This window comes from Salmo trutta, unplaced genomic scaffold (genome assembly GCF_901001165.1).
Source record: "Salmo trutta unplaced genomic scaffold, fSalTru1.1, whole genome shotgun sequence".
NCBI classification, from domain to species: domain Eukaryota; kingdom Metazoa; phylum Chordata; class Actinopteri; order Salmoniformes; family Salmonidae; genus Salmo; species Salmo trutta.
The window spans coordinates 17,842,297-17,868,580 of record NW_021822911.1 but is presented as its reverse complement, the minus strand read 5'-3'; the positions used below and the strand labels follow the sequence as shown (position 1 = coordinate 17,868,580).

Sequence of the window (26,284 nt, the reverse complement as noted above, 5' to 3'; positions counted from 1 at the left end):
AAGTTACCCGATGGTTGGATGATACTGTTCTCGTCAATCATCTTAAATACTTAAAAACTGGAAATCAACAGGGGACAGCAGAGTGGAACAGGTTTGTTCATTCTCCCTGCGGACCTGGCATCCTTTCACTCCCTCCTCTCTACATTTTCCTCTTCTGTATCTGCTGCTAAAGCCACTTTCTACCACTCTAAATTCCAAGCATCTGCCTCTAACCCTAGGAAGCTCTTTGCTACCTTCTCCTCCCTCCTGAATCCTCCTCCCCCCCCCTCTCTCTCTGCGGATGACTTCGTCAACCATTTTGAAAAGAAGGCTGATGACATCCGATCCTCGTTTGCTAAGCCAAACGACACCGCTGGTCCTGCTCACACTGCCCTACCCTGTGCTTTGACCTCTTTCTCCCCTCTCTCTCCAGATGAAATCTCGCGTCTCGTGACGGCCGGCCGCCCAACAACCTGCCCACTCGACCCTATCCCCTCCTCTCTTCTCCAGACCATTTCCGGAGACCTTCTCCCCTACCTCACCTCGCTCATCAACTCATCCTTGACCGCTGGCTACTTCCCTTCCGTCTTCAAGAGAGCGAGAGTTGCACCCCTTCTGAAAAAACCTACACTCGATCCCTCCGATATCAACAACTACAGACCAGTATCCCTTCTCTCTTTTCTCTCCAAAACTCTTGAACGTGCCGTCCTTGGCCAGCTCTCCTGCTATCTCTCTCAGAATGACCTTCTTGATCCTAATCAGTCAGGTTTCAAGACTGGGCATTCAACTGAGACTGCTCTTCTCTGTGTCACGGAGGCTCTCCGCACTGCTAAAGCTAACTCTCTCTCCTCTGCTCTCATCCTTCTAGACCTATCTGCTGCCTTTAATACTGTGAACCATCAGATCCTCCTCTCCACCCTCTCCGAGCTGGGCATCTCCGGCGCGGCCCACGCTTGGATTGCGTCCTACCTGACAGGTCGCTCCTACCAGGTGGCGTGGCGAGAATCTGTCTCCGCACCACGTGCTTTCACCACTGGTGTCCCCCAGGGCTCTGTTCTAGGCCCTCTCCTATTCTCACTATACACCAAGTCACTTGGCTTGGTCATATCCTCACATGGTCTCTCCTATCATTGCTACGCAGACGACACACAATTAATCTTCTCCTTTCCCCCCTTCTGATAACCAGGTGGCGAATCGCATCTCTGCATGTCTGGCAGACATATCAGTGTGGATGACGGCTCACCACCTCAAGCTGAACCTCGGCAAGACGGAGCTGCTCTTCCTCCCGGGGAAGGACTGCCCGTTCCATGATCTCACCATCACGGTTGACAACTCCCTTGTGTCCTCCTCCCAGAGTGCTAAGAACCTTGGCGTGACCCTGGACAACACCCTGTCGTTCTCCACTAACATCAAGGCGGTGACCCGATCCTGTAGGTTCATGCTCTACAACATTCGCAGAGTACGACCCTGCCTCACACAGGAAGCGGCGCAGGTCCTAGTCCAGGCACTTGTCATCTCCCGTCTGGATTACTGCAATTCGCTGTTGGCTGGGCTCCCTGCCTGTGCCATTAAACCCCTACAACTCATCCAGAACGCCGCAGCCCGTCTGGTGTTCAACCTTCCCAAGTTCTCTCACGTCACCCCGCTCCTCCGCTCTCTCCACTGGTTTCCAGTTGAAGCTCGCATCCGCTACAAGTCCATGGTGCTTGCCTACGGAGCTGTGAGGGGAACGGCACCTCCGTACCTTCAGGCTCTGATCAGGCCCTACACCCAAACAAGGGCACTGCGTTCATCCACCTCTGGCCTGCTCGCCTCCCTACCGCTGAGGAAGCACAGTTCCCGCTCAGCCCAGTCAAAACTGTTCGCTGCTCTGGCACCCCAATGGTGGAACAAGCTCCCTCACGACGCCAGGACAGCGGAGTCAATCACCACCTTCCGGAGACACCTGAAACCCCACCTCTTTAAGGAATACCTGGGATAGGATAAAGTAATCTTTCTAACCCCCCCCCCCCCCCAAAGATTTAGATGCACTATTGTAAAGTGGTTGTTCCGCTGGATATCATAAGGTGAATGCACCAATTTGTAAGTCGCTCTGGATAAGAGCGTCTGCTAAATGACTTAAATGTAATGTAAATGTAAGGTGTTGACTTGACAGTCAATGGGCCCAGGTTTGAGTTCAGCTCATGGCTACCCCCTGAATTCACTACACTATGAATACAAGGACTGGCCATCCATGATGTCATAATGATAGTTTAACCAGGTTTCTAGGATATGTAGTATATTCTAGAATTCATCCATGATGTCATAATGATAGTTTAACCAGGTTTCTAAGATATGTAGTATATTCTAGAATTCATCCATGATGTCATAATCATAGTTTAACCAGGTTTCTGGGCTATATAGTATATTCTAGAATTGCCAGTGAAGATTTCCTGTGGGGGGCAAATTATTAGAGCTGTTGATAAGTCATTGTATAATATTCAGCCAATTTTTTTCATGCCATTACATTATAGGCAAGACATACCTAGATTCAATTACATTCATGAATTGGTTTGAAACCTTTGTTTAAAAACCTTCTCAAAGTTGTTGCCTTGACGGATTTGTAGAAAACAGTTTGTCATAAAACACTTTTTATTTATTTAAATGTAACCTTTATTTAACTAGGCAAGTCAGTTAAGAACAAATTCTTATTTACAATGACTGCCTACCCCGGGCGACTTTCCTAACTGACTGTGTGTATTGGTTTCTGACTTCTCTGAAAAGTTGCATATCGCGGGGACTATTCAATGCTAGTGCAGTACGCCACAGGATGTTTTTGTGCTGGTCGAGGGCAGTCAGGTATGGAGTGAACCAAGGGCTATATCTGTTCTTAGTTCTACATTTTTTGAAAGGGGCATGCTTATTTAAGGTGGTGAGGAAATTACTTTTTAAAAAAACAACCAGGCATCCTCTACTGACGGGATGAGGTCAATATCCTTCCAGGATACGCGGGCCAGGTCGATTAGAAAGGCCTGCTTGCAGAAGTGTTTTAGGGAGCGTTTGACAGTGATGAGGGTTGGTCGATTGACCGCGGACCCATAACGGATGCAGGCTGAGATCCTGATTGAAAACAGCAGAGGTGTATTTGGAGGGCAAGTTGGTCAGGATAATATCTATGAGGGTGCCCATGTTTACGGATTTAGGGTTGTACCTGGTGGGTTCCTTGATAATTTGTGTGAGATTGAGGGCATCTAGCTTGGATTGTAGGACGGCCGGGGTGTTAAGCATATCCCAGTTTAGGTCACCTAACAGAACGAACTCTGAAGATAGATGGGGGGCAATCAATTCACATATGGTGTCCAAGGCACAGCTGGGAGCTGAGGGGGGTCTATAACAGGCGGCAACAGTGAGATACTTTTTTCTGGAGAGATATATTTTTAAAATTAGAAGCTTGAACTGTTTGGGCTTAGACCTGGAAAGTATGATGGAACTTTGCAGGCCATCTCTGCAGTAGATTGCAACTCCTCTCATTTTGACGGAAAATGTTGTAGTTGGGGATGGACATTTCAGAATTTTTGGTGGCCTTCCAAAGCCAGGATTCAGACACGGCAAGGACATCAAGGTTGGCGGAGTGTGCTAAAGCAGTGAGTAAAACAAACTTAGGGAGGAGGCTTCTGATGTTAACATGCATGAAACCAAGGCTTTTACGGTTACAGAAGTCAGCAAATGAGAGTGCCTGGGGACACACAGGGCCTGGGTTAACCTCTACATCACCTGAGGAACAGAGGAGTAGGATGAGGGTACGGCTAAAGGCTATCAGAACTGGTCATCTAGTGAGTTGGGAACAGAGAACAAAAGGAGCAGATTTCTGGGCGTGGTAGGATAGATTCAAGGCATAATGTACAGACAGGGGTATGGTAGGGTGCGAGTACAGTGGAGGTAAACCTAGGCATTGAGTGACGATAAGAGAGGTTCCATCTCTGGAGGCACTAGTTATGCTAGGTGAGGTCACCGCATGTGTGGGAGGTCGGACAAAAGAGTTCTCTGAGGCATGCTGAGTGGGACTAAGGGCTCCGCAGTAAAATAAAACAATGATAACTACCCTAAACAACAGTATACAAGGCATATTGACATTAGAGAGACATAAAGCGAGGCATAAAGCAATCACAGGTGTTGATTGGGAGAGCTAGCTAAGACAACATCGGGTAAGACAACAGTTAATCAGCTAAGACAACAACAACAGGTAAAATGGTGATGAATGGGCAGAGAGGGTCAGTTAACTACACACAGGGCCTGAGTTCGAGGCTGGGGCCGACAGATAAACAAAATGGAGTACCGTGATTAATGATCAGTCCAGCAGGCATCAGCTATGTAGCCAAGTGATCATAGGGTCCAGTGAACAGCAATATATGAACCAGGGAAGCCGTTAGGTAGTCATTACTATGCTAGCCGGGAGATGCGCCTGGCTCGAGGCTAACTGGTGCTAGCTTCGGGACAAGGGCGTTAGCCACTATAGCCAATCCGGTGCAAAGGTCCAGAGCTTACTGCAGGAATACGATGATGTAGTGGAGAAAAACAGTCCGTTATGCTCAGGGCTGATATCGCGCTGTGCAGACTGGCAGGTATTTTCCAGGCTAAAAGCGGCTGGTGTCTGAGCTGAAATGGTAAAGGCCGCTAGCAGTGGTTAACAATGACTAAATAGCTAGTAGCTAATTAGCTGGTTAGCTTCTGAAGGCTAGCTTCTGATGGAGGTTCTAGCTATAAGGTCTAAAAAAAATAGCAGATCCGTATCACATTGGGTGAGGCGGGTTGCCAGAAGGAATATTTAAGTTAAAAATGGAAAAAGAGATTGAAATATATTGCAATATACAGTTGAAGTTGGAAGTTTTCATACACCTTAGCTAAATACATTTAAACTACATTTTTCACAATTCCGGACATTTAATCCTAGTAAAAATTCCCTGTCTTAGCTCAGTTACGATCACCACTTTATTTTAAGAATGTGTAATGTCAGAATAATAGTAGAGAATGATTTATTTCAGCTTTTATTTCTTTCATCACATTCCCAGTGGATCAGAAGTTTACATACACTCAATTAGTATTTGGTAGCATTGCCTTTAAATTGTTTAACTTGGGTCAAACGTTTTGGGTAGCCTTCCACAAGCTTCCCACAATAAGTTGGGTGAATTTTGGCCCATTCCTCCTGACAGAGCAGGTGTAACTGAGTCAGGTTTGTAGGCCTCCTTGCTCGCACACACTTTTTCAGTTCTGCCCACAAATGTTCTATAGGATTGAGGTCAGGACTTTGTGATGGTCACTCCAATACCTTGACTTTGTTGTCCTTAAGCCATTTTGCCACAACTTTGGAAGTATGCTTGGGGTCACTGTCCATCTGGATGAATCATTTTCGACCAAGATTTAACTTCCTGACTGATGACTTGAGATGTTGCTTCAATATATCCACATCATTTTTCTCCCTCATGATGCCATCTATTTTGTGAAGTGCAACAGTCCCTCGTGCAGCAAAGCACCCCCACAACATGCTGCTGCCACCCCAGTGCTTCACGGTTGGGATGGTGTTCTTCGGCTTGCAAGCTTCCCCCTTTTTCCCCCAAACATAACAATGGTCATTATGGACAAACAGTTCTATTTTTGTTTCATCAGACCAGAGGACATTTCTCCAAAAAGTACGATCTTTGTCGCCATGTGCAGTTGCAAACCGTAGTCTGGCTTTTTTATGGCGGTTTTGGAGCAGTGGCTTCTTCCTTGCTGAGCGGCCTTTCAGGTTATGTCGATATAGAACTCGTTTTACTGTGGATATAGATTACTTTTGTACCCGTTTCCTCCAGCATCTTCACAAGGTCCTTTGCTGTTGTTCTGGGATCGATTTGCACTTTTCGCACCAAAAAAGGAGACTGAACGTGTCTCCATCCTGAGCGGTATGATGGCTGTATGGTCCCATGGTGTTTATACTTGCGTACTATTGTTTGTACAGTGGAACGTGGTACGTTTAGGCGTTTGGAAATTGCTCCCAAGAATGAACCAGACTTGTGGAGGTCTACAATTTTTTTCTGACGTCTTGGCTGATTTCTTTTGATTTTCCCATGATGTCAAGCAGAGGCACTGAGTTTGAAGGTAGGCCTTCAAATACATCCACAGGTACACCTCCAATTGACTCAAATGATGTCAATCAGCCTATCAGAAGCTTCTAAAGCCATGATGACATTTTCTGGAATTTTCCAAGCTGTTTAAAGACACAGTCAACTTAGTGTATGTAAACTAATGACCCACTGGAATTGTGATACAGCGAATTAAAAGTGAAATAATCTCTCTAAACAATTGTTGGAAAAAGTACTTGTGTCATGCACAAAGTAGATGTCCTAACCGACTTGCCAAAACTATAGTTTGTTAACAAGAAATGTGTGGAGTGGTTGAAAAACGAGTTTTAATGACGCCAACATAAGAGTATGTAAACTTTCGACTTCAACTGTATACAAAAAAAGACTAAAAAAAACATTTACAACAACAAACACGTCTTACTGCTACGCCATCTTGGATTACAAGATGACTCAGTTAAAAACCATTGGATTTAGCAAACTCTGAAATGTTACACTGGAAAAACAGCACAGAAATACTAAATAATTTCAGAGTTTGCTAAATCCAATGGTTTTTAACTGAGTTTAGTATTTCTGTGCCCACGAAAACTGTTTTTCCAGTGTAACATAAGGAGCCACTAAATTATACATAGTTGAGTGCATTTCAGAATACAAAAAAACTGTCCAACAGCAAGATCACGTATTTAAGTTGAAGTTCATCATATGACAAGCGTAACGTTATGACTATAACTACTGTTCCCTGAAGGAGGGAAACTGGGTACAACATACTATTAAATCCTCGCCTCGCTGGAAGCCCCGCCTTCCACAGGTGATGATCGCGAGGCTCGGATTTATTCCTTAAATTTAATACCGCTCTTCACCGACCCAGGAAGGGGTGGGGTCAAACAGGTGTTGCACCTCGTTTCCCTCCTTCAGGGAACAGTAATTATAGTGTTAGGTTCTAATCTTTCAGACTAAATAACTCACGGACACTAGAGAACCTTAACCAAGTTTAATTCTTCCCAAATGGTCGTTACAGCTGTAATTCAGACAAAAACATGTTCTCACCATCACAAGTATATATACCCCACTTTGGACACTCCTCCTTCTCTCCAATCCTTACATCTTCTGGTTCAACAGAAAGAGGGTAACAGGATACTAAACCCTTATTACTCCCTTCAGGGGATCTGACCTGACCTCCTGACCTCAACCCCTCCTTCGCCTAATCCACAGCAATCCTGTGATCTCCTCCCGTCCACCCAGCACATTCCACAGCCACTCTGTCTTTCTACAGATCTCACTCCTTTATATACTCTGTGTCTGATCTATCATGTCTTTAATATGTTCAAAGTTTAGAATCCAACAATAGTCATTCCTTTCAGTCGGTCAACTTCGGTACAACATACTATGGGGTAATACAATCATTCCCCAACTGACCCAAACGGACACTAAATGAAACGGCCCCTGGCAGACCACCCAGTCCTGACCTCTTCAAGACGCGTCAGTTTTGTCAATTTATTCATTTTATTTTGTTTGAAACACTCCTGTCAATGTTGAGTAAGGAAGCACACCTAATTACCCATATAGAAGTAGGACTAGTCTACCTTGCCTATGTGCAAATGTAGGCCTATAAAATGTGCCCATTTGGAGATTTCTGATAGTATTTCTGATTGTCTTAATGAACCACCACTAATGAGTTGTGGAGGTTCTCAAAGCAAATGTTTCTTCACCTCAAACAGCAAGTGCACCTCAGCCACGCTCAAGGTCCTAAACGATATCTTAACCGCCATCGATAAGAAACAATACTGTGCAGCCGTATTCATTGACCTGGCCAAGGCTTTCGACTCTGTCAATCACCACATCCTCATTGGCAGACTCAATAGCCTTGGTTTCTCAAATGATTGCCTCGCCTGGTTCACCAACTACTTCTCTGATAGAGTTCAGTGTGTCAAATCGGAGGGCCTGTTGTCCCGACCTCTGGCAGTCTCTATGGGGGTGCCATAGGGTTCAATTCTTGGGCCGACTCTCTTCTCTGTATACATCAATGATGTCGCTCTTGCTGCTGGCGAGTCTCTGATCCACCTCTACGCAGATGACACCATTCTGTATACTTCTGGCCCTTCTTTGGACACTGTGTTAACAACCCTCCAGACGAGCTTCAATGCCATACAACTCTCCTTCCGTGGCCACCAACTGCTCTTAAATACAAGTAAAACTAAATGCATGCTCTTTCACCGATCGCTGCCTGCACCTGCCCTCCCGTCCAGCATCACTACTCTGGACGGTTCTGACTTAGAATATGTGGACAACTACAATACCTAGGTGTCTGGTTAGACTGTCAAACATCTCCAATCCAAAGTTAAATCTAGAACTGGCTTCCTATTTCGCAACAAAGCATCTTTCACTCATGCTGCCAAACATACCCTCATAAAACTGACCATCCTACCGATCCTCGACTTCGGCGATGTCATTTACAAAATAGCCTCCAATACCCTACTCAATAAATTGCAGTCTATCACAGTACCATCCGTTTTGTCACCAAAGCCCCATATACAGTGGGGGAAAAAAGTATTTGATCCCCTGCTGATTTTGTACATTTGCCCACTGACAAAGAAAGGATCAGTCTATAATTTTAATGGTAGGTTTATTTGAACAGTGAGAGACAGAATAACAACAAAAACATCCAGAAAAACTCATGTCAGAAATGTTATAAATTGATTTGCATTTTAATGAGGGAAATAAGTATTTGACCCCCTCTCAATCAGAAAGATTTCTGGCTCCCAGTGTCTTTTCTACAGGTAACGAGCTGAGATTAGGAGCACACTCACCAAAGCCCCATATAGTACTACCCACCACTGCGACCTGTACGCTCTCGTTGTCTGGCCCTCGCTTCATACTCGTCGCCAAACCCACTGGCTCCAGGTCATCTACAAGACCCTGCTAGGTAAAGTTCCCCCTTATCTCAGCTCGCTGGTCACCATAGCAGCACCCATCTGTAGCACGCGCTCCAGCAGGTATATCTCTGGTCACCCCCAAAGCCAAATCCCCCTTCGGCCGCCTCTCCTTCCAGTTCTCTGCTGCCAATAACTGGAACGAACTACAAAAATCTCTGAAACTGGAAACACTCATCTCCCTCACTAGCTTTAAGCACCAGCTGTCAGAGCAGCTCACAGATTACTGCACCTTTACATAGCCCATGTATAATTTAGCCCAAACAACTACCTCTTCCCCTACTGTATTAATTTATTTATTTTGCTCCTTTGCACCCCATTATTTCTACTTTGCACTTTCTTCCACTGCATATCTACCATTCCAGTGTTTTACTTGCTATATTGTATTTACTTTGCCACCATGGACTTTTTTTTGCCTTTACCTCCCTTATTTCACTTCATTTGCTCACATTGTTTATAGACTTATTTTTCTACTGTATTATTGACTGTATGTTTGTTTTACTCCATGTGTAACTCTGTGTTGTCGAACTGCTTTGCTTTATCTTGGCCAGGTCGCAATTGTAAATGAGAACTTGTTCTCAACTTGCCTACCTGGTTAAATAAAGGTGAAAAAAATAAAATAAAAGATCAATGTCCATGTTTTATTAGATAGTACTCACTGTATTTACTGGTGTTAATCAGAATAATGTCCCTGTTTTATTAGATAGTACTCACTGTATTTACTGGTGTTAATCAGAATAATGTCCCTGTTTTATTAGATAGTACTCACTGTATTTACTGGTGTTAATCTGATCAATGTCCCTGTTTTATAAGATAGTACTCACTGTATTTACTGGTGTTAATCAGATCAATGTCCCTGTTTTATTAGATAGTACTCACTGTATTTACTGGTGTTAATTAGATCAATGTCCCTGTTTTATTAGATAGTACTCACTGTATTTACTGGTGTTAATCAGAATAATGTCCCTGTTTTATTAGATAGTACTCACTGTATTTACTGGTGTTAATCTGATCAATTTCCCTGTTTTATAAGATAGTACTCACTGTATTTACTGGTGTTAATTAGATCAATGTCCCTGTTTTATTAGATAGTACTCACTGTATTTACTGGTGTTAATCAGATCAATGTCCCTGTTTTATTAGATAGTACTCACTGTATTTACTGGTGTTAATCAGATCAATGTCCCTGTTTTATTAGATAGTACTCACTGTATTTACTGGTGTTAATCAGATCAATGTCCCTGTTTTATTAGATAGTACTCACTGTATTTACTGGTGTTAATCAGATCAATGTCCCTGTTTTATTAGATAGTACTCACTGTATTTACTGGTGTTAATCAGATCAATGTCCCTGTTTTATTAGATAGTACTCACTGTATTTACTGGTGTTAATTAGATCAATGTCCCTGTTTTATTAGATAGTACTCACTGTATTTACTGGTGTTAATCAGATCAATGTCCCTGTTTTATAAGATAGTACTCACTGTATTTACTGGTGTTAATCAGATCAATGTCCCTGTTTTATTAGATAGTACTCACTGTATTTACTGGTGTTAATCAGATCAATGTCCCTGTTTTATAAGATAGTACTCACTGTATTTACTGGTGTTAATCAGATCAATGTCCCTGTTTTATTAGATAGTACTCACTGTATTTACTGGTGTTAATCAGTTCTCCAGTCTTCTCTTCTTCGTCCTCCTCTAATGTGACAGTAATCTCCCCCTCTTCATCCTTCATTCCAAAAACGTCTTCATCTTCTTTCACTTCATCCTCCACTCCAAAAACTGCATCCTCCTCTTCTTTCACAGTAACATCCTCCTCCTCTTTCACTCTGAACGCGTCTTCCTCTTCTTTCACTGTAACATCTTTCTCTTCTTCTTTCACGGTAACAGCTTCACCCTCTACTTGTTTTTGTATTGTAACAGCCTCCTCTTCCTCCTCCTCTTTCACCAGAACTTCTTTCTCCATCCAGCAGACCTCCTCTTCTTTAGCAGGAGGAGAGTAGCTTAGTGAGCGCATGGTCGGGGATGTTAGCTAGCTAGGCTAATGTTAGCTAGTTAGCATTAGCGACTAGACTAGTGCTAACTTAACCAGCCAGATAGTTGACTTACAACGTAAATATTATATTTAATAGGGTAGCTAGTTGTTTACACATAAGTATGTTTAAATCATAGTAGAAAATAAACCACGAAATTGTCTAAAGAGCTTGAATGTTCAGACTTTGTTGGCTAGCGAGCTACCGAGGTGGCTGCAGTTGCTGAAGAAGCGTTCCGTCCACTAGATTATACGTCACACTAGAAACATCGCCTGAAAGACACATATCGCCATCTGCTATCTGGAGGGAGGAAACGCAGTTGAGGAGGGAAAACTATTTTTATTCTTCATTGAATTATAATATTATAAAGCAGTTTAGGGAAACGTTTTTTTCCTCTCCATTAAATATGAATATTATATCAACACGTACAAAGAGCAACAAGTGTTGTTTGATTAGTTCAGATTTTTTATGAGAATTTAAAACTCTACATCTACTCCACATCTGTATTCCTGACTCAGTCAAATAACTAGATATCAAAATAAGCACCTAGTTATTGATACCCTTGATAAAGATTAGCAAAAATTACTGTATGAAATAAATAAATAAACTTTACCCACTACCAGGATATTTTAGCCCAAAACCTGGTTACCTCTCTGCTAGGAGGCTGAAACTTGGCTATAAGTGGATCTTCCAGCAAGACACATCAACATCCACGAAGAAATGGTTAATTGGGTACAAAATCAACATTTTCAATGGCTTTCTCAGTCTTCAGACTTGAACTCCATTGAAAACCTGTGGTTTGAATTGAACAGGGCAGTCCATAAGACAGACTAAATAAAACAAGGACCTGGAGAGATTCTGTATGGAGGAAGGGTCTAAGATCCCACCCAATGTGTTCTCTAATCTCATAAAACATTTCAGTGTCGTTATCCTCCCAAGGGGAGGGTGCTGGAGTATTGAAAACATGGGTGACAATAATTCAGACCCCTACCTTTTGAGAATTACATGTTACACTAAATCTCTTTCTCTGAGCAATTGTATTAGTATAAAATAATATAACTTCCCCCCAAAAATGTTTTACATACAATATTGCTCAGTATTTTAATTCTTGATTTTATAGAGTCGTTTTTGCTCATCTTTATCAAGGGTGTCAATGATTTTGTCCCCCACTGTACCTCCATACTGCTGCTACATGGTGTAACAATACATCATGTAGATGTATATAATGAACAGACTAGGTCTATACTGCTCCTACATGGTGTAACAATACATCATGTAGATGTATATAATGAACAGACTAGGTCTATACTGCTCCTACATGGTGTAACAATACATCATGTAGATGTATATAATGAACAGACTAGGTCTATACTGCTCCTACATGGTGTAACAATACATCATGTAGATGTATATAATGAACAGACTAGGTCTATACTGCTCCTACATGGTGTAACAATACATCATGTAGATGTATATAATGAACAGACTAGGTCTATACTGCTGCTACATGGTGTAACAATACATCATGTAGATGTATATAATGAACAGACTAGGTCTATACTGCTGCTACATGGTGTAACAATACATCATGTAGATGTATATAATGAACAGACTAGGTCTATACTGCTCCTACATGGTGTAACAATACATCATGTAGATGTATATAATGAACAGACTAGGTCTATACTGCTCCTACATGGTGTAACAATACATCATGTAGATGTATATAATGAACAGACTAGGTCTATACTGCTGCTACATGGTGTAACAATACATCATGTAGATGTATATAATGAACAGATTAGGTCTATACTGCTCCTACATGGTGTAACAATACATCATGTAGATGTATATAATGAACAGACTAGGTCTATACTGCTCCTACATGGTGTAACAATACATCATGTAGATGTATATAATGAACAGACTAGGTCTATACTGATCCTACATGGTGTAACAATACATCATGTAGATGTATATAATGAACAGACTAGGTCTATACTGCTCCTACATGGTGTAACAATACATCATGTAGATGTATATAATGAACAGTCTAGGTCTATACTGCTCCTACATGGTGTAACAATACATCATGTAGATGTATATAATGAACAGACTCGGTCTATACTGCTCCTACATGGTGTAACAATACATCATGTAGATGTATATAATGAACAGACTCAGTCTATACTGCTCCTACATGGTGTAACAATACACCACTACCGTTCAAAAGTTTGGGGTCACTTTTAAAAAAATATTAAAGCACATTATTTGTAAACAGTGTTTTTGCATGCAGCAATTCAACCATGAAGGCCTAATTCACGCAGTCTCTGACTAAATCACAGACAGTGTCACCAGCAAAGCACCCCCACACCATCACATCTCCTCCATGTTTCACGGTGGGAACCGCACACGTGGAGATCATCCGTTCACATACTCTGCATCTCACAAAGACACGGCGGTTAGAATCAAAGATCTCAAATTTGGACTCATCAGACCAAAGGACAAATTTCCCTGGTCTAATGTCTATTTCTTATGTTTCTTGGCCCAAGAAAGTCTCTTCTTATTATTGGTGTCCTTTAGTAGGGGTTTCTTTGCAGCAATTCGACCATGAAGGCCTGATTCACACAGTCTCCTCTGAACAGTTGATGTTGATATGTGTCTGTTACTTGAACTCTGTGAAGCATATATTTGGGCTGCAATCTGAGGTGCAGTTAACTCTAAAGAACATATCTTCTGCAGCAGAGGTAACTCTGGGTCTTCATTTCCTGTGGCAATCCTCATGAGAGCCACCCATACCTTGTCACAACACAACTGATTGGCTCAAACGCATTAAGAAGGAAAGAAATTCCTCAAATTAACATTTCACTAGGCACACCTGTTAACTGAAATTAATTCCAGGTGACTACCTCATGAAACTGGTTGAGAGAATGCCAAGAGTGTGCAAAGCTGTCATCAAGGCAAGGAGTGACTGCTTTGAAATATCTCAAATATTAAATGTATTTTGATTTGTTTAACCCTTTTGTCACAAATAATGTCGTGGTGTTGCAGGGAAGACCAAAATGCAGCAGAGTTGTGGATACTCATTCTTTTAATTCACAAAAACAAGAGTAAAGCATCCACAGAATAAACGATACTCACGACACCAACAGTTTTGCAGGCTATACTAACGCAGTGCAAAAACAATTCCCCACAAACACACAGACAAACACATCCAACTAATATAGGACTTCCAATCAAAGGCAACACCACACAGCTGCCTTCAATTGGAAGTCCACCCCAATTAACTCTACATAGAAACACCCAACCTAAACAGAACATAGAAAACACAACTTCTTCTACCACGCCCTGACCAAAACTATACACCTACTCCACCTGCTGGTCAGGACGTGACACCTTTTTTGGTTACTACATGATTCCATGTGTTATTTCATAGTTTTGATGTCTTCAATGTTATTCTACAATGTAGAAAATAGTCAAAATAAAGAAAAACAATTGAATGAGTAGATGTGTCCAAACTTTTGACTGGTACTGTATGTAAATGTGATATTTCAGTTGTTGTTTTTGTTACATTTGCAAACATTTCTAAAAAACGGTTTTTGCTTTGTCATTATGGGGTATTGTGATGTTATTATGGGCTATTGTGATGTCATTATGGGGTATTGTGAAGTCATTATGGGGTATTGTGTGTAGATGGATTAAATCAATGTTTTCCTCATAAATGTTTGAATAATGTAACAAAATGTGTAAAAAGTGAAGGGGTCTGAATACTTTCCGACAGCACTGTATATATTGGGGCAGTACTTAGTGACATCACTTCCTGAAACAGGAGGTGCAAATATATATCATAGATTCACAATATCAACATTCAATGTATCAAAATATATGACCAAGCTGGAAGTGTAAACGCCAGCCCAGCCACAATCCTAGAGGTTCACTGATGATCAACTTCCTCCTTCACATCTGACTCCTGATGATCAACCTCCTCCTTCACATCTGACTCCTGATGATCAACCTCCTCCTTCACATCTGTCTCCTGATGATCAACCTCCTCCTTCACATCTGACTCCTGATGATCAACCTCCTCCTTCACATCTGACTCCTGATGATCAACCTCCTCCTTCACATCTGACTCCTGATGATCAACCTCCTTCTTCACATCTGACTCCTGATGATCAACCTCCTCCTTCACATCAGACCAGCTATCTATTTATCACTGTAAAAAAACAAACTCCAAATGTAGAACAGCCATGGAGGAGGGTGAAAGGATAGGGCAGGTACTTTTGTGTAGTTCCTGTCCCTAGAAGTGAGGACGGAGATAATAGTAACATAATATTCAGTGTGGTGTAATTTGACTATAATGAAGTCTGTTTCTTGTGAGGTTTTCTGTCCTCAGATAAAGAGCTCTATGAAAGCCAGTCTACATACGAAGAGGTCCCAATGAAGAGCAGTGGTTCTCAGTCCTGGGGACTCAGAGGGGCACATTGTTGTTTTTGCCGTCACACTGCACAGCTGATTCAAATGATCAACTCATCATCAAGCTTCAAGTGGTATTTATGTATTCATTTGTGATGCGATCCTTGATATAATCCTGTTATTGTCCCATGCTACACATGTACATATGTGTGCCCATGCATTTATCAATCCAATGTTATCATGATTTGTTATCAGGGATATTATACTTTAGTAATCCACAATGACCTGGTGATGTAACAGTCTAATAATTACATTGTCTTCCATATTCCTACAGAGACCCTGTAACTGGAGATTCCTTCAAAACGATTGCCTACAGTTACCTTGTAGGGCACTGCAAGGTTGGGTGACCAGGGTCATCTGGGACTGCCTCCTGGAGGAATTCAGATGTTTGAAGGCTACCTGTGTCCTGCGTAACTTCATGAGGATGGACACGAGGACCCTAGACTACACTATGCACAACCAAATGCTCTTTTAAGAGCCATTCACATTGCAATAAGAGTATTCTTCCATTTACTGAGCTATGTCAACTGCAGTTATTCAATTCCCAGTTTATCTCCCTTTGATTTCTACTTCTCATGTGAGGGTGCTGTGTAGGTAAGGGTGTGATGTCTGTGCAAAAACAAAACAGGCTATTTTAAATCACCCATATTGAAAAAATGTAGAACAATTAGACACCCTATAACCCACACCTACACACTCATGTATCAATCTGATTGATGGATTGTGTTGTGCAGTAAGCAGGTTCAAGTGTATAACTGTGGCTCCTTCCACCATCAAAGAATAGGCAAGAGAGCCAACCATGGAGAATAGTAAGACACTTCATTATTTCTATAACTACGCTATATTTATCCTTGTGGGTCCGTTCATGTTTTTCAGCATAAAGTCCTCTGCAGCCACTTAGTGTGGTGTGGACACCAGGTGAGGCCACACACAGATTCCTGTTGAACACTGTCACTTTAACTACCTTATTTTCTCAATAACAGTCTCTCTCCTTCACTTCATCCCTCTCTCCTCTTCTCCCTAAATCCTCTAGGTTATATCAGCTGTGTCGGTGAACCCCTCCTGCATTTGAACTGGCTACATAGAGGGCACAGCATGATCAGAGGAGAGAGGTCACTTGGTCAGGTCAACAGGAAGTATTATTCAAGAGATGCTTTACATTGAAATACAGATAGAGATGCAGTAGTCCCAGAGTTAATGATCCAAGGTCAGTTTATATTATACAGGAAGTATTATTAAAGAGATGCTTTACATTGAAATACAGATAGAGATGCAGTAGTCCCAGAGTTAATGATCCCAGGTCAGTTTATATTATACAGGAAGTATTATTAAAGAGATGCTTTATATTGAAATACAGATAGAGATGCAGTACTCCCAGAGTTAATGATCCCAGGTCAGTTTATATTATACAGGAAGTATTATTAAAGAGATGCTTTACATTGAAATACAGATAGAGATGCAGTAGTCCCAGAGTTAATGATCCCAGGTCAGTTTTACATTTCACCTCCTGATTGATGACTAACAATGTTAGAATAAAAAATAAAAACACAAGGTTTAAACATGCTCTCTCTCTCCATCTGTCTCTCGTCTGCAGATACAGTCGTATGAAAAAGTTTGGGCACCCCTCTGAGGCTGCATAATAATTTACTCTGTCGTCACAGAAAATGATCACAGTGGCATGCCATTCATTTTCTAATAAAAGCTGAGTCCTGGGGTATTGTCCAGACAAAGATTTTTAGTGTAGCAATATTAAGTTGTATGAAATTAAATCAGATGTGAAAAATAGGCTATGCAAAAATGTGGGCACTCTTGTCATTCTGTTGATTTGAATACCTGTAACTACTTAGCACTGATTAATTGGAACACAATTGGTTTGGTGAGCTCATTAAGCCTTGAACTTCATAGACAAGTGCATCCAATCATGAGAAAAGGTATTTAAGGTGGCCAATTACAAGTCGTTGTTCTCTTTGACTCTCCTCTGAAGAGTGGCAACATGGGGGCCTCAAAACAACTCTCAAATGACCTGAAAACAAAGATTGATCAACATTATGGTTTAGAGGAAGGCTACAAAAAGCTATCGCAGAGATTTAAGCTGTCAGTGTCCACTGTGAGGAACATAGTGAGGAAATGGAAGACCACAGGCACAGTTCTTGTTAAGGCCAGAAGTGGCAGGCCAAGTAAAATATCGGTGAGGCGAAGGATGGTGAGAATGATCTAAAACAGCCCACCTCCAAAGACCTAAAACATCATCTTGCTGCAGATGGTGTCACTGTGCATCGTTCAACAATTCAGCATACTTTGCACAAGGAGAGGCTGTATGGGAGAGTGATGTAGAAGAAGCCTTTTCTGCACACACACCACAAACAGAGATGCTTGAGGTATGCAAACGCACATTTGGACAAGCCAGCTTAATTTTGGAATAAGGTGCTGTGGACTGATGAAACAAAGATTGAGTTATTTGGTCATAACAAGGGACGTTATGCATGGCGGCAAAAGAACACAGCGTTCCAAGAAAAACATTTGCTACCCACAGTAAAATTTGGTGAAAATTTGGTTGAATCTTGTTAAAGTTGAGGGTCGCATGGATTCCACTCAATATCAGCAGATTCTTGGGAATAATGTTTGAGAATCAGTCACAAAGTTGAAGTTAAGCCGGGGCTGGCTATTTCAACAAGACAACGACCCAAAACACTGCTCAAAATCTACCCGGGAATTTATGCAGAGGAACAAGTACAATGTTCTGGAATGGCCATCCCAGTCCCCAGACCTGAATATCATTGAGAATCTGTGGGATGATTTGAAGTGGGCTGTCCATGCTCGACAACCATCAAACCTAACTGAGCTGGAGATTTTTTGTAAGGAGGAATGGTCCAAAATACCTTCATCCAGAATCCAGACACTCATTAGAGGCTATAGGAAGTGTCTAGAGGCTGTTATTTTAGCAAAAGGAGGCTCTACTAAATATTGATGTGATTTTTCTATTGGGGTGCCCAAATTTATGCACCTGTCTAATTTCGTTTTGATGCATATTACACATTTTCTGTTAATCCAATAAACCTCATTTCACTACTGAAATATTACTGTGTCCATCAGTTATTTGATAGATCAAAATGAAATTGCTGATCCAAACACCCAATTATTTATAAATGGAAATCATGGAAATTGTCAGGGGTACCCAAACTTTTTCATATGACTGTATGCATAGTCACTTTAACCATACCTACATGTACATACTACCTCAAAAAGCCTGACTAACCGGTGTCTGTATATAGCCTCTCTACTGTATATAGCCTCTCTACTGTATATAGCCTCTCTACTGTATATAGCCTCTCTACTGTATATAGCCTCTCTACTGTGTATAACCTCTCTACTGTATATAGCCTCTCTACTGTTATTTTCAAATGTATTTTTACTGGTGTTTTATTTCTTTACTTACACACACACTCACACACACACACACACACACACACACATTTTTTTCGCACTATTGGTTAGATCCTGTAAGTCAGCATTTCACTGTAAGGTCTACACCTGTTGTATTCGGCACACGTGACAAATAAACTTTGATTTGATTTGAAAGAGGGTGGTGGGGGCAATGCAAATAGTCTGGGTAGCCATTTGATTAGATGTACAGGAGTCTTATGGCTTGGGGGTAGAAGGTGTTTAGAAGCCTCTCGGATCTAGACTTGGCGCTCCGGTACCGCTTGCCGTGCGGTAGCAGAGAGAACAGTCTGAATAGGGTGCCTGGAGTCTTTGACCATTTTATAGGGCCTTCCTCTGACACCGCCTGGTATAGAGTTCCTGGATGGCAGGAAGCTTGGCCCCGGTGATGTACTGGGCCGTACGCACTAGTGCCTTGTGGTCGGAGGTCCGAACAGTTGCCATACCAGGCAGTGATGCAACCCGTCAGGATGCTCTTGATGGTGCACCTGTAAAACCTTTTGAGGATCTGAGGGCCCATACCAAATATTTTCCTCTTCACGACTGTCTAGGTCGTGAAGATCTTCCACTTAAGTACGCTGGAGGAGCGCTTCTCTCGCCTGTTGACAGTGTCAACGCTGTCAAGGCTCTCTCCATGAGGATGTGCTCTGTACCAGGTACACACATATATATATATATATATATATATATATATATATATATATATATATATATATATATACACACACACCCAAATGCATACGATTAGTATACAGATGTGTGTGTTTGAAAGTTACTTTGCCTGTAAATCGTTAGTGTGACTCTCTCGAAGGGTGATGTCAAGCTCCAAGTTTGTTTACAATCTAAAGATAACTTAGGTAAATAAATACATAGGTGACATTTCTGAAATGGGAGATACTCTATATTCACTTCTGAAATAGGAGATACTCTATTCACTTCTGAAATAGGAGATACTCTATATTCACTTCTGAAATAGGAGATACTATATATTCACTTCTGAAATAGGAGATACTCTATTCACTTCTGAAATGGGAGATACTCTATATTCACTTCTGAAATGGGAGATACTCTATTCACTTCTGAAATAGGAGATACTCTATATTCACTTCTGAAATAGGAGATACTCTATATTCACTTCTGAAATAGGAGATACTCTATTCACTTCTGAAATGGGAGATACTCTATATTCACTTCTGAAATGGGAGATACTCTATATTCACTTCTGAAATGGGAGATACTCTACATTCACTTCTGAAATGGGAGATACTCTATTTTCACTTCTGAAATAGGAGATAGTCTATTCACTTCTGAAATAGGAGATACTCTATATTCACTTCTGAAATGGGAGATACTCTATATTCACTTCTGAAATAGGAGATACTCTATATTCACTTCTGAAATGGGAGATACTCTATATTCACTTCTGAAATAGGAGATACTCTATATTCACTTCTGAAATGGGAGATACTCTATATTCACTTCTGAAATAGGAGATACTCTATATTCACTTCTGAAATAGGAGATACTCTATTCACTTCTGAAATAGGAGATACTCTATATTCACTTCTGAAATGGGAGATACTCTATATTCACTTCTGAAATAGGAGATACTCTATATTCACTTCTGAAATAGGAGATACTCTATATTCACTTCTGAAATAGGAGATACTCTATATTCACTTCTGAAATGGGAGATACTCTATATTCACTTCTGAAATAGGAGATACTCTATATTCACTTCTGAAATGGGAGATACTCTATATTCACTTCTGAAATAGGAGATACTCTATTCACTTCTGAAATAGGAGATACTCTATATTCACTTCTGAAATGGGAGATACTCTATATTCACTTCTGAAATGGGAGATACTCTATATTCACTTCTGAAATAGGAGATACTCTATATTCACTTCTGAAATAGGAGATACTCTATATTCACTTCTGAAATGGGAGATACTCTATATTCACTTCTGAAATAGGAGATACTCTATATTCACTTCTGAAATGGGAGATACTCTATATTCACTTCTGAAATAGGAGATACTCTATATTCACTTCTGAAATAGGAGATACTCTATTCACTTCTGAAATAGGAGATACTCTATATTCACTTCTGAAATGGGAGATACTCTATATTCACTTCTGAAATAGGAGATACTCTATATTCACTTCTGAAATGGGAGATACTCTATATTCACTTCTGAAATAGGAGATAGTCTATTCACTTCTGAAATAGGAGATACTCTATATTCACTTCTGAAATAGGAGATAGTCTATATTCACTTCTGAAATAGGAGATAGTCTATTCACTTCTGAAATATGCAGTGCAGGGAAACATTAATGCACCTAAATGTGCAATGTCTGTACCAGCAGCATACAATCATGTTGGACAACTACCACAGATAAACTCACTCTGAACTCCCCATCAAAATATATGTTAACATAGACCCACTCTGAACTACCCATCAACATATATGTTAACATAGACCCACTCTGAACTACACATCAACATATATGTTAACATTGACCCACTCTGAACTACACATCAACATATATGTTAACATAGACCCACTCTGAACTACCCATCAACATATATGTTAACATAGACTCACTCTGAACTACCCATCAACATATATGTTACACATAGACCCACTCTGAACTACCCATCAACATATATGTTAACATAGACCCACTCTGAACTACCCATCAACATATATGTTAACATAGACCCACTCTGAACTACACATCAACATATATGTTAACATTGACCCACTCTGAACTACACATCAACATATATGTTAACATAGACCCACTCTGAACTACCCATCAACATATATGTTAACATAGACTCACTCTGAACTACCCATCAACATATATGTTACACATAGACCCACTCTGAACTACCCATCAACATATATGTTAACATAGACCCACTCTGAACTACACATCAACATATATGTTAACATAGACCCACTCTGAACTCCCCATCAACATATATGTTAACATAGACCCACTCTGAACTACACATCAACATATATGTTAACATAGACCCACTCTGAACTCCCCATCAACATATATGTTAACATAGACCCACTCTGAACTACACATCAACATATATGTTAACATAGACCCACTCTGAACTACCCATCAACATATATGTTAACACATAGACCCACTCTGAACTCCCCATCAACATATATGTTAACATACTCACTCTGAACTACCCATCAACATATATGTTAACATAGACCCACTCTGAACTACCCATCAACATATATGTTAACATAGATTCACTCTGAAATACACATCAACATATATGTTAACATAGACCCACTCTGAACTACACATCAACATATATGTTAACATAGACCCACTCTGAACTACACATCAACATATATGCTACACACACTACACACTAACACACACAAACTAGATGTTGCCAGTTCAATGCCCCAGTAACCAAGCTGTCAGAGCAGCAGTCTCTTAAAAAGCATGGGCTGAGGCACACCGCTAAATGTTTGTAGAGTTGCTGAGCAACGGAGGGTAAACAGTATCCAAAGAAAGAAAGGAAGTCTCTCAACAATGGTTGTATTAAATATGTTGGTGCTGACATCTTCAGGACAGGAATACCGGTTTGCTTAACGGAGGAATAAACACACATGTTCATCATTGGTGTTTTTAACCAGAACGGGGGAAAATGCACTTTATTTATTTTCGCACATGCGCAGTCATACATCTCTCATAGGGCATGACTGTACCAGTGTAAGAACACAACTCAACAACATATTAGTCCACATGCCAACACCCCCACTTGCTCTTATACTGTACAAGTCGTATTCAACCTAACTTTATCAACACATTTAGCTTCCAGTTATTCATCTCACAAATGTCAGTTTATATTCCAAACATGTAACCCAAGAATTTTTCATTTTTGAACTTTGTTACAGGTTTAGTCAAAACATCTGCAGCCATGTCTGCCGTTGGACAATATTCAATACTTATTTTACCATCACTGAGTGCAGATCGAATGAAATGATATCTGATGTCGACATGTTTACATCTCTGACGACATACTGGGTTCTTTGTAAAACCATTTTCACTAAGGTGATCATGCAACATTTTGTTCCAGTTCCTTCCTGACTGTTTCAGGCCGTACATTGATTTATTCAGTTTGCAGACTAGTTGCTCACCTGTATCTGACCTGACTTCAAAACCCTCTGGTTGCTCCATGTACACTTCACAGTCAATAGGAGCATGTAGATATGCTGTTTTGACATCCATCTGATGTAACTCTAAGTCATACTGTGCTGCTAGCTGCATCAAACAGCGTACTGATGTCATATTTGCAGTTGGAGAAAAAGTCTCCTTATAGTCTATTCCTGCCACTTGACTATACCCCTTTGCAACATATCTTGCCTTGTATGTCTCAGTCTCATCTGAATTGTTTTTGACCGCATAGACCCACCTGCCCCCCACTGCATTTTTACCCTCTGGCAGTGTGGTGAATGTGAATGTATCATTTTCCCTAAGGGAATCCATCTCCTCCTTCATAGCAGTAGCCCAAATCTCTGATTTTGGTGAAATCATTGCTTCTTTGAAGGTTTGTGGTGCATTGCACATTACTCTGTAGCAGTAGTCAACACTAGGTGGTATCTGGGCATCACATTTCACTTTACACTCATAGTCTTTTAAGTACTGGGGTTTCATCCTCGCTCTGTCTGGATAGCGTGGACTCTGACCATCTGAAGTCTCAATTTGCACATCTTGTGTCTCTTCTGAGTTTTGATCTGCCATCTTGGCTTTCGGCATGGGGTTTTCAAATCTCTCCCCATGAAGATCATCACTGATTTCCAAATCTGTCTGAGTTTGGTGTTCGACTACACCTTTTGTAACACACTCGACTAATCTGTTTTTAAGAACTTTCCCAGTGTCTGGGTAGTAGACTAGGTATGCTGGACTATTTTTATCATACCCGACAAAAATACCCTTTTCACATCTTGAGTCTAACTTTTTCTTGTTCTGTCTATATGCATAGCAAACAGATCCAAATTCTTTCATCTTTGAAAGATCAGGCTTTCTCCCAGTAAACATGTAGTGTGGAGTCTGTCCTACACGCTTATTGTAACACCTATTGCGAATTACTGCAGCAGTCATTACAGCATATGTCCACAAGTTCTTTGGTAGGTTGCTTTCAAGTAGCATGCATCTTGCCATTTCGAACAGTGTTCTCCAATTTCTCTCAGCGGTCCCATTTTGATGGGGTGAGTAAGGGGCTGAAGTTTCATGTCTTATGGCGTTCTTACTGAGCAGTGACTGGAACTCTTTGGCTGTGAACTCTGTGCCATTATCTGACCTGACACACTTTATTTTCCCATAAGGGGCCACATCAGCAATAAACTTCTCAGTAACTTTTACAGTATCACTCTTTGCTTTTAGGAAATACACAAAAACTGCCCCTGAATAATCATCCGTAAATGCTAGAGTATATCTGAACCCATCTTTCGCCTCTGGCTCAATAGTGCCAGCCAAATCAGTGTGCACAAGCTCAAGAGCCGCTTTTGCCTTTTCATCAGGCTCTCTGTTTCTGCACTGAACAAATTTTCCCTGAGTGCAGATTTCACAGTTGAGGGTAGATTTGTCAATCTTACCTGTGATTTTCATTCCCTCTGTCACATTTTCTAACTTTGACACATCCTCAAAATTACAGTGGCCAAGAATTTGGTGCCATGTGTGAATATCATAGCACCCATGACATCCATCATCATTTTCATCACTTACAGTGTTAAGATAGTAAAGTCTATCGTACTCCTGGATGTCAAAAGTGGTACCGTTCTTGTGGATGAGCTTGTTACACCCCTGTCGAAAGTTGACTGAAGCTCCGTTGGCTGTCGCTGCTTTAACAGAGAAAATGTCCTGTGGAAATGACGGCACGTCCAGCGCCTTCGTCAGCGTTGTTTTTACCCGACGACCCATGTTGTCTCTCAGGTAAACCCCCGCTGCACCTCTCCTCTCCGCGACACCATTCGTTCTTGTTCCGTCAGCCAGCTCCACGGAACGTTTTTCCGATTTGAAAGTCTCGTCAAACTCCTTAAACTTCCCGATGTCCGTGACTATATGTGACGTTGCTCCCGTATCAACCATCAGCCCTTTCTGTTTCAGTCCACTAACCTGACAGTCACTTATCCTGAATGCAAATGTGTGGCTTTCAGCATCTGTTGCTTGTTTCACATTGTCTCTTCTTTTTCATCTGCAATTTGCGTCAGTATGAGTGGAGCTCTTGCAAAGTCTCCGTTCTTTGCGCTCTCCAGTAGCGGTACATTCCCGGGCCTTGTGCCCTTTCTGGCCACAGTTGAAGCAGGTTATCTCGGTCCCTTTATCTCTCCCTCTTGGCCAGCTAACTTTAATGTTACTTGCCTTCATCACGTTGTCGTCAGTGGAAATGGCGCTAAACTTCTCGGTGCTTTCATAGCTCCTCAACTTGGTTTTGAACTCGCCAAAAGTTGTCGGCTCGTCACTCTGCGTTATGTGGATGGCAAACGGCTTAAATGATTCGGGCAAACCTTTCAGAATCATTGCAATCAACAGCCCGTCACTTAAAGTCTCTTCAGCATTTCTCAGTGCTGTAATAGCCGTCTCAGCACGAATGATATAGTCTGTAACACTTTCGTCAGCGGCTTTCTGAAGAGAAGTTAGTTCAGTGTAGAGGCGAATCACACGTGGCTTCCCTTTACCTGCATAATGTTCCCTCAATATCTTCAACGCTTTTCTCCCATCATCTGCTGCTTCTCTCATTATCAGGTAAAGGCTTTTATCATCCAAAACCTGTATCAATTCGGCTTAGGCTTCTTCGTTTTTCTCTCTGTCTTCTTCATCTTCATCCACGCTCAATATGGCGGCTTTTAGCCCAAGCAAACGCAAGTGCCCCAAAAACTTTGTCTCCCATAACTTGTAGTTTTTTTCATCTCCGTCGAAATATAATCTATTCCATCGGCTTCCATGTTCCCTCCTGGGCCCATAACCTGTTGGTGCTGACATCTTCAGGACAGGAATACCGGTTTACTTAACGGAGGAATAAACACACATGTTCATCATTGGTGTTTTAACCAGAACGGGGGAAAATGCACTTTATTTATTTTCGCACATGCGCAGTCATACATCTCTCATAGGGCATGACTGTACCAGTGTTAGAACACAACTCAACAACATATTAGTCCACATGCCAACATGTTAGCACAGCTGAAAATGGTTGTGCTGATTTGAAGAAGCAATACAACTGGTCTTATTTAGACTAGTTGAGTATCTGGAGCATCAGCATTTGTGGGTTCGAT

General features: G+C 41.2%; 1 protein-coding gene across 1 annotated transcript in view; it reads right to left on the bottom strand.

Moving 5' to 3' along the window:
• The window catches only part of LOC115186389 (zinc finger protein 180-like), a 48,427-nt gene extending 23,330 nt beyond the window's left edge, over window positions 1–25,097 (bottom strand). The window contains exon 1 of the mRNA XM_029746034.1: window positions 24,735–25,097. Within this exon, the coding sequence (XP_029601894.1) occupies window positions 24,735–25,097 (363 nt within the window). The remainder of the gene's footprint in view (window positions 1–24,734) is intronic.
• Window positions 25,098–26,284: the final 1,187 nt, after the last annotated feature.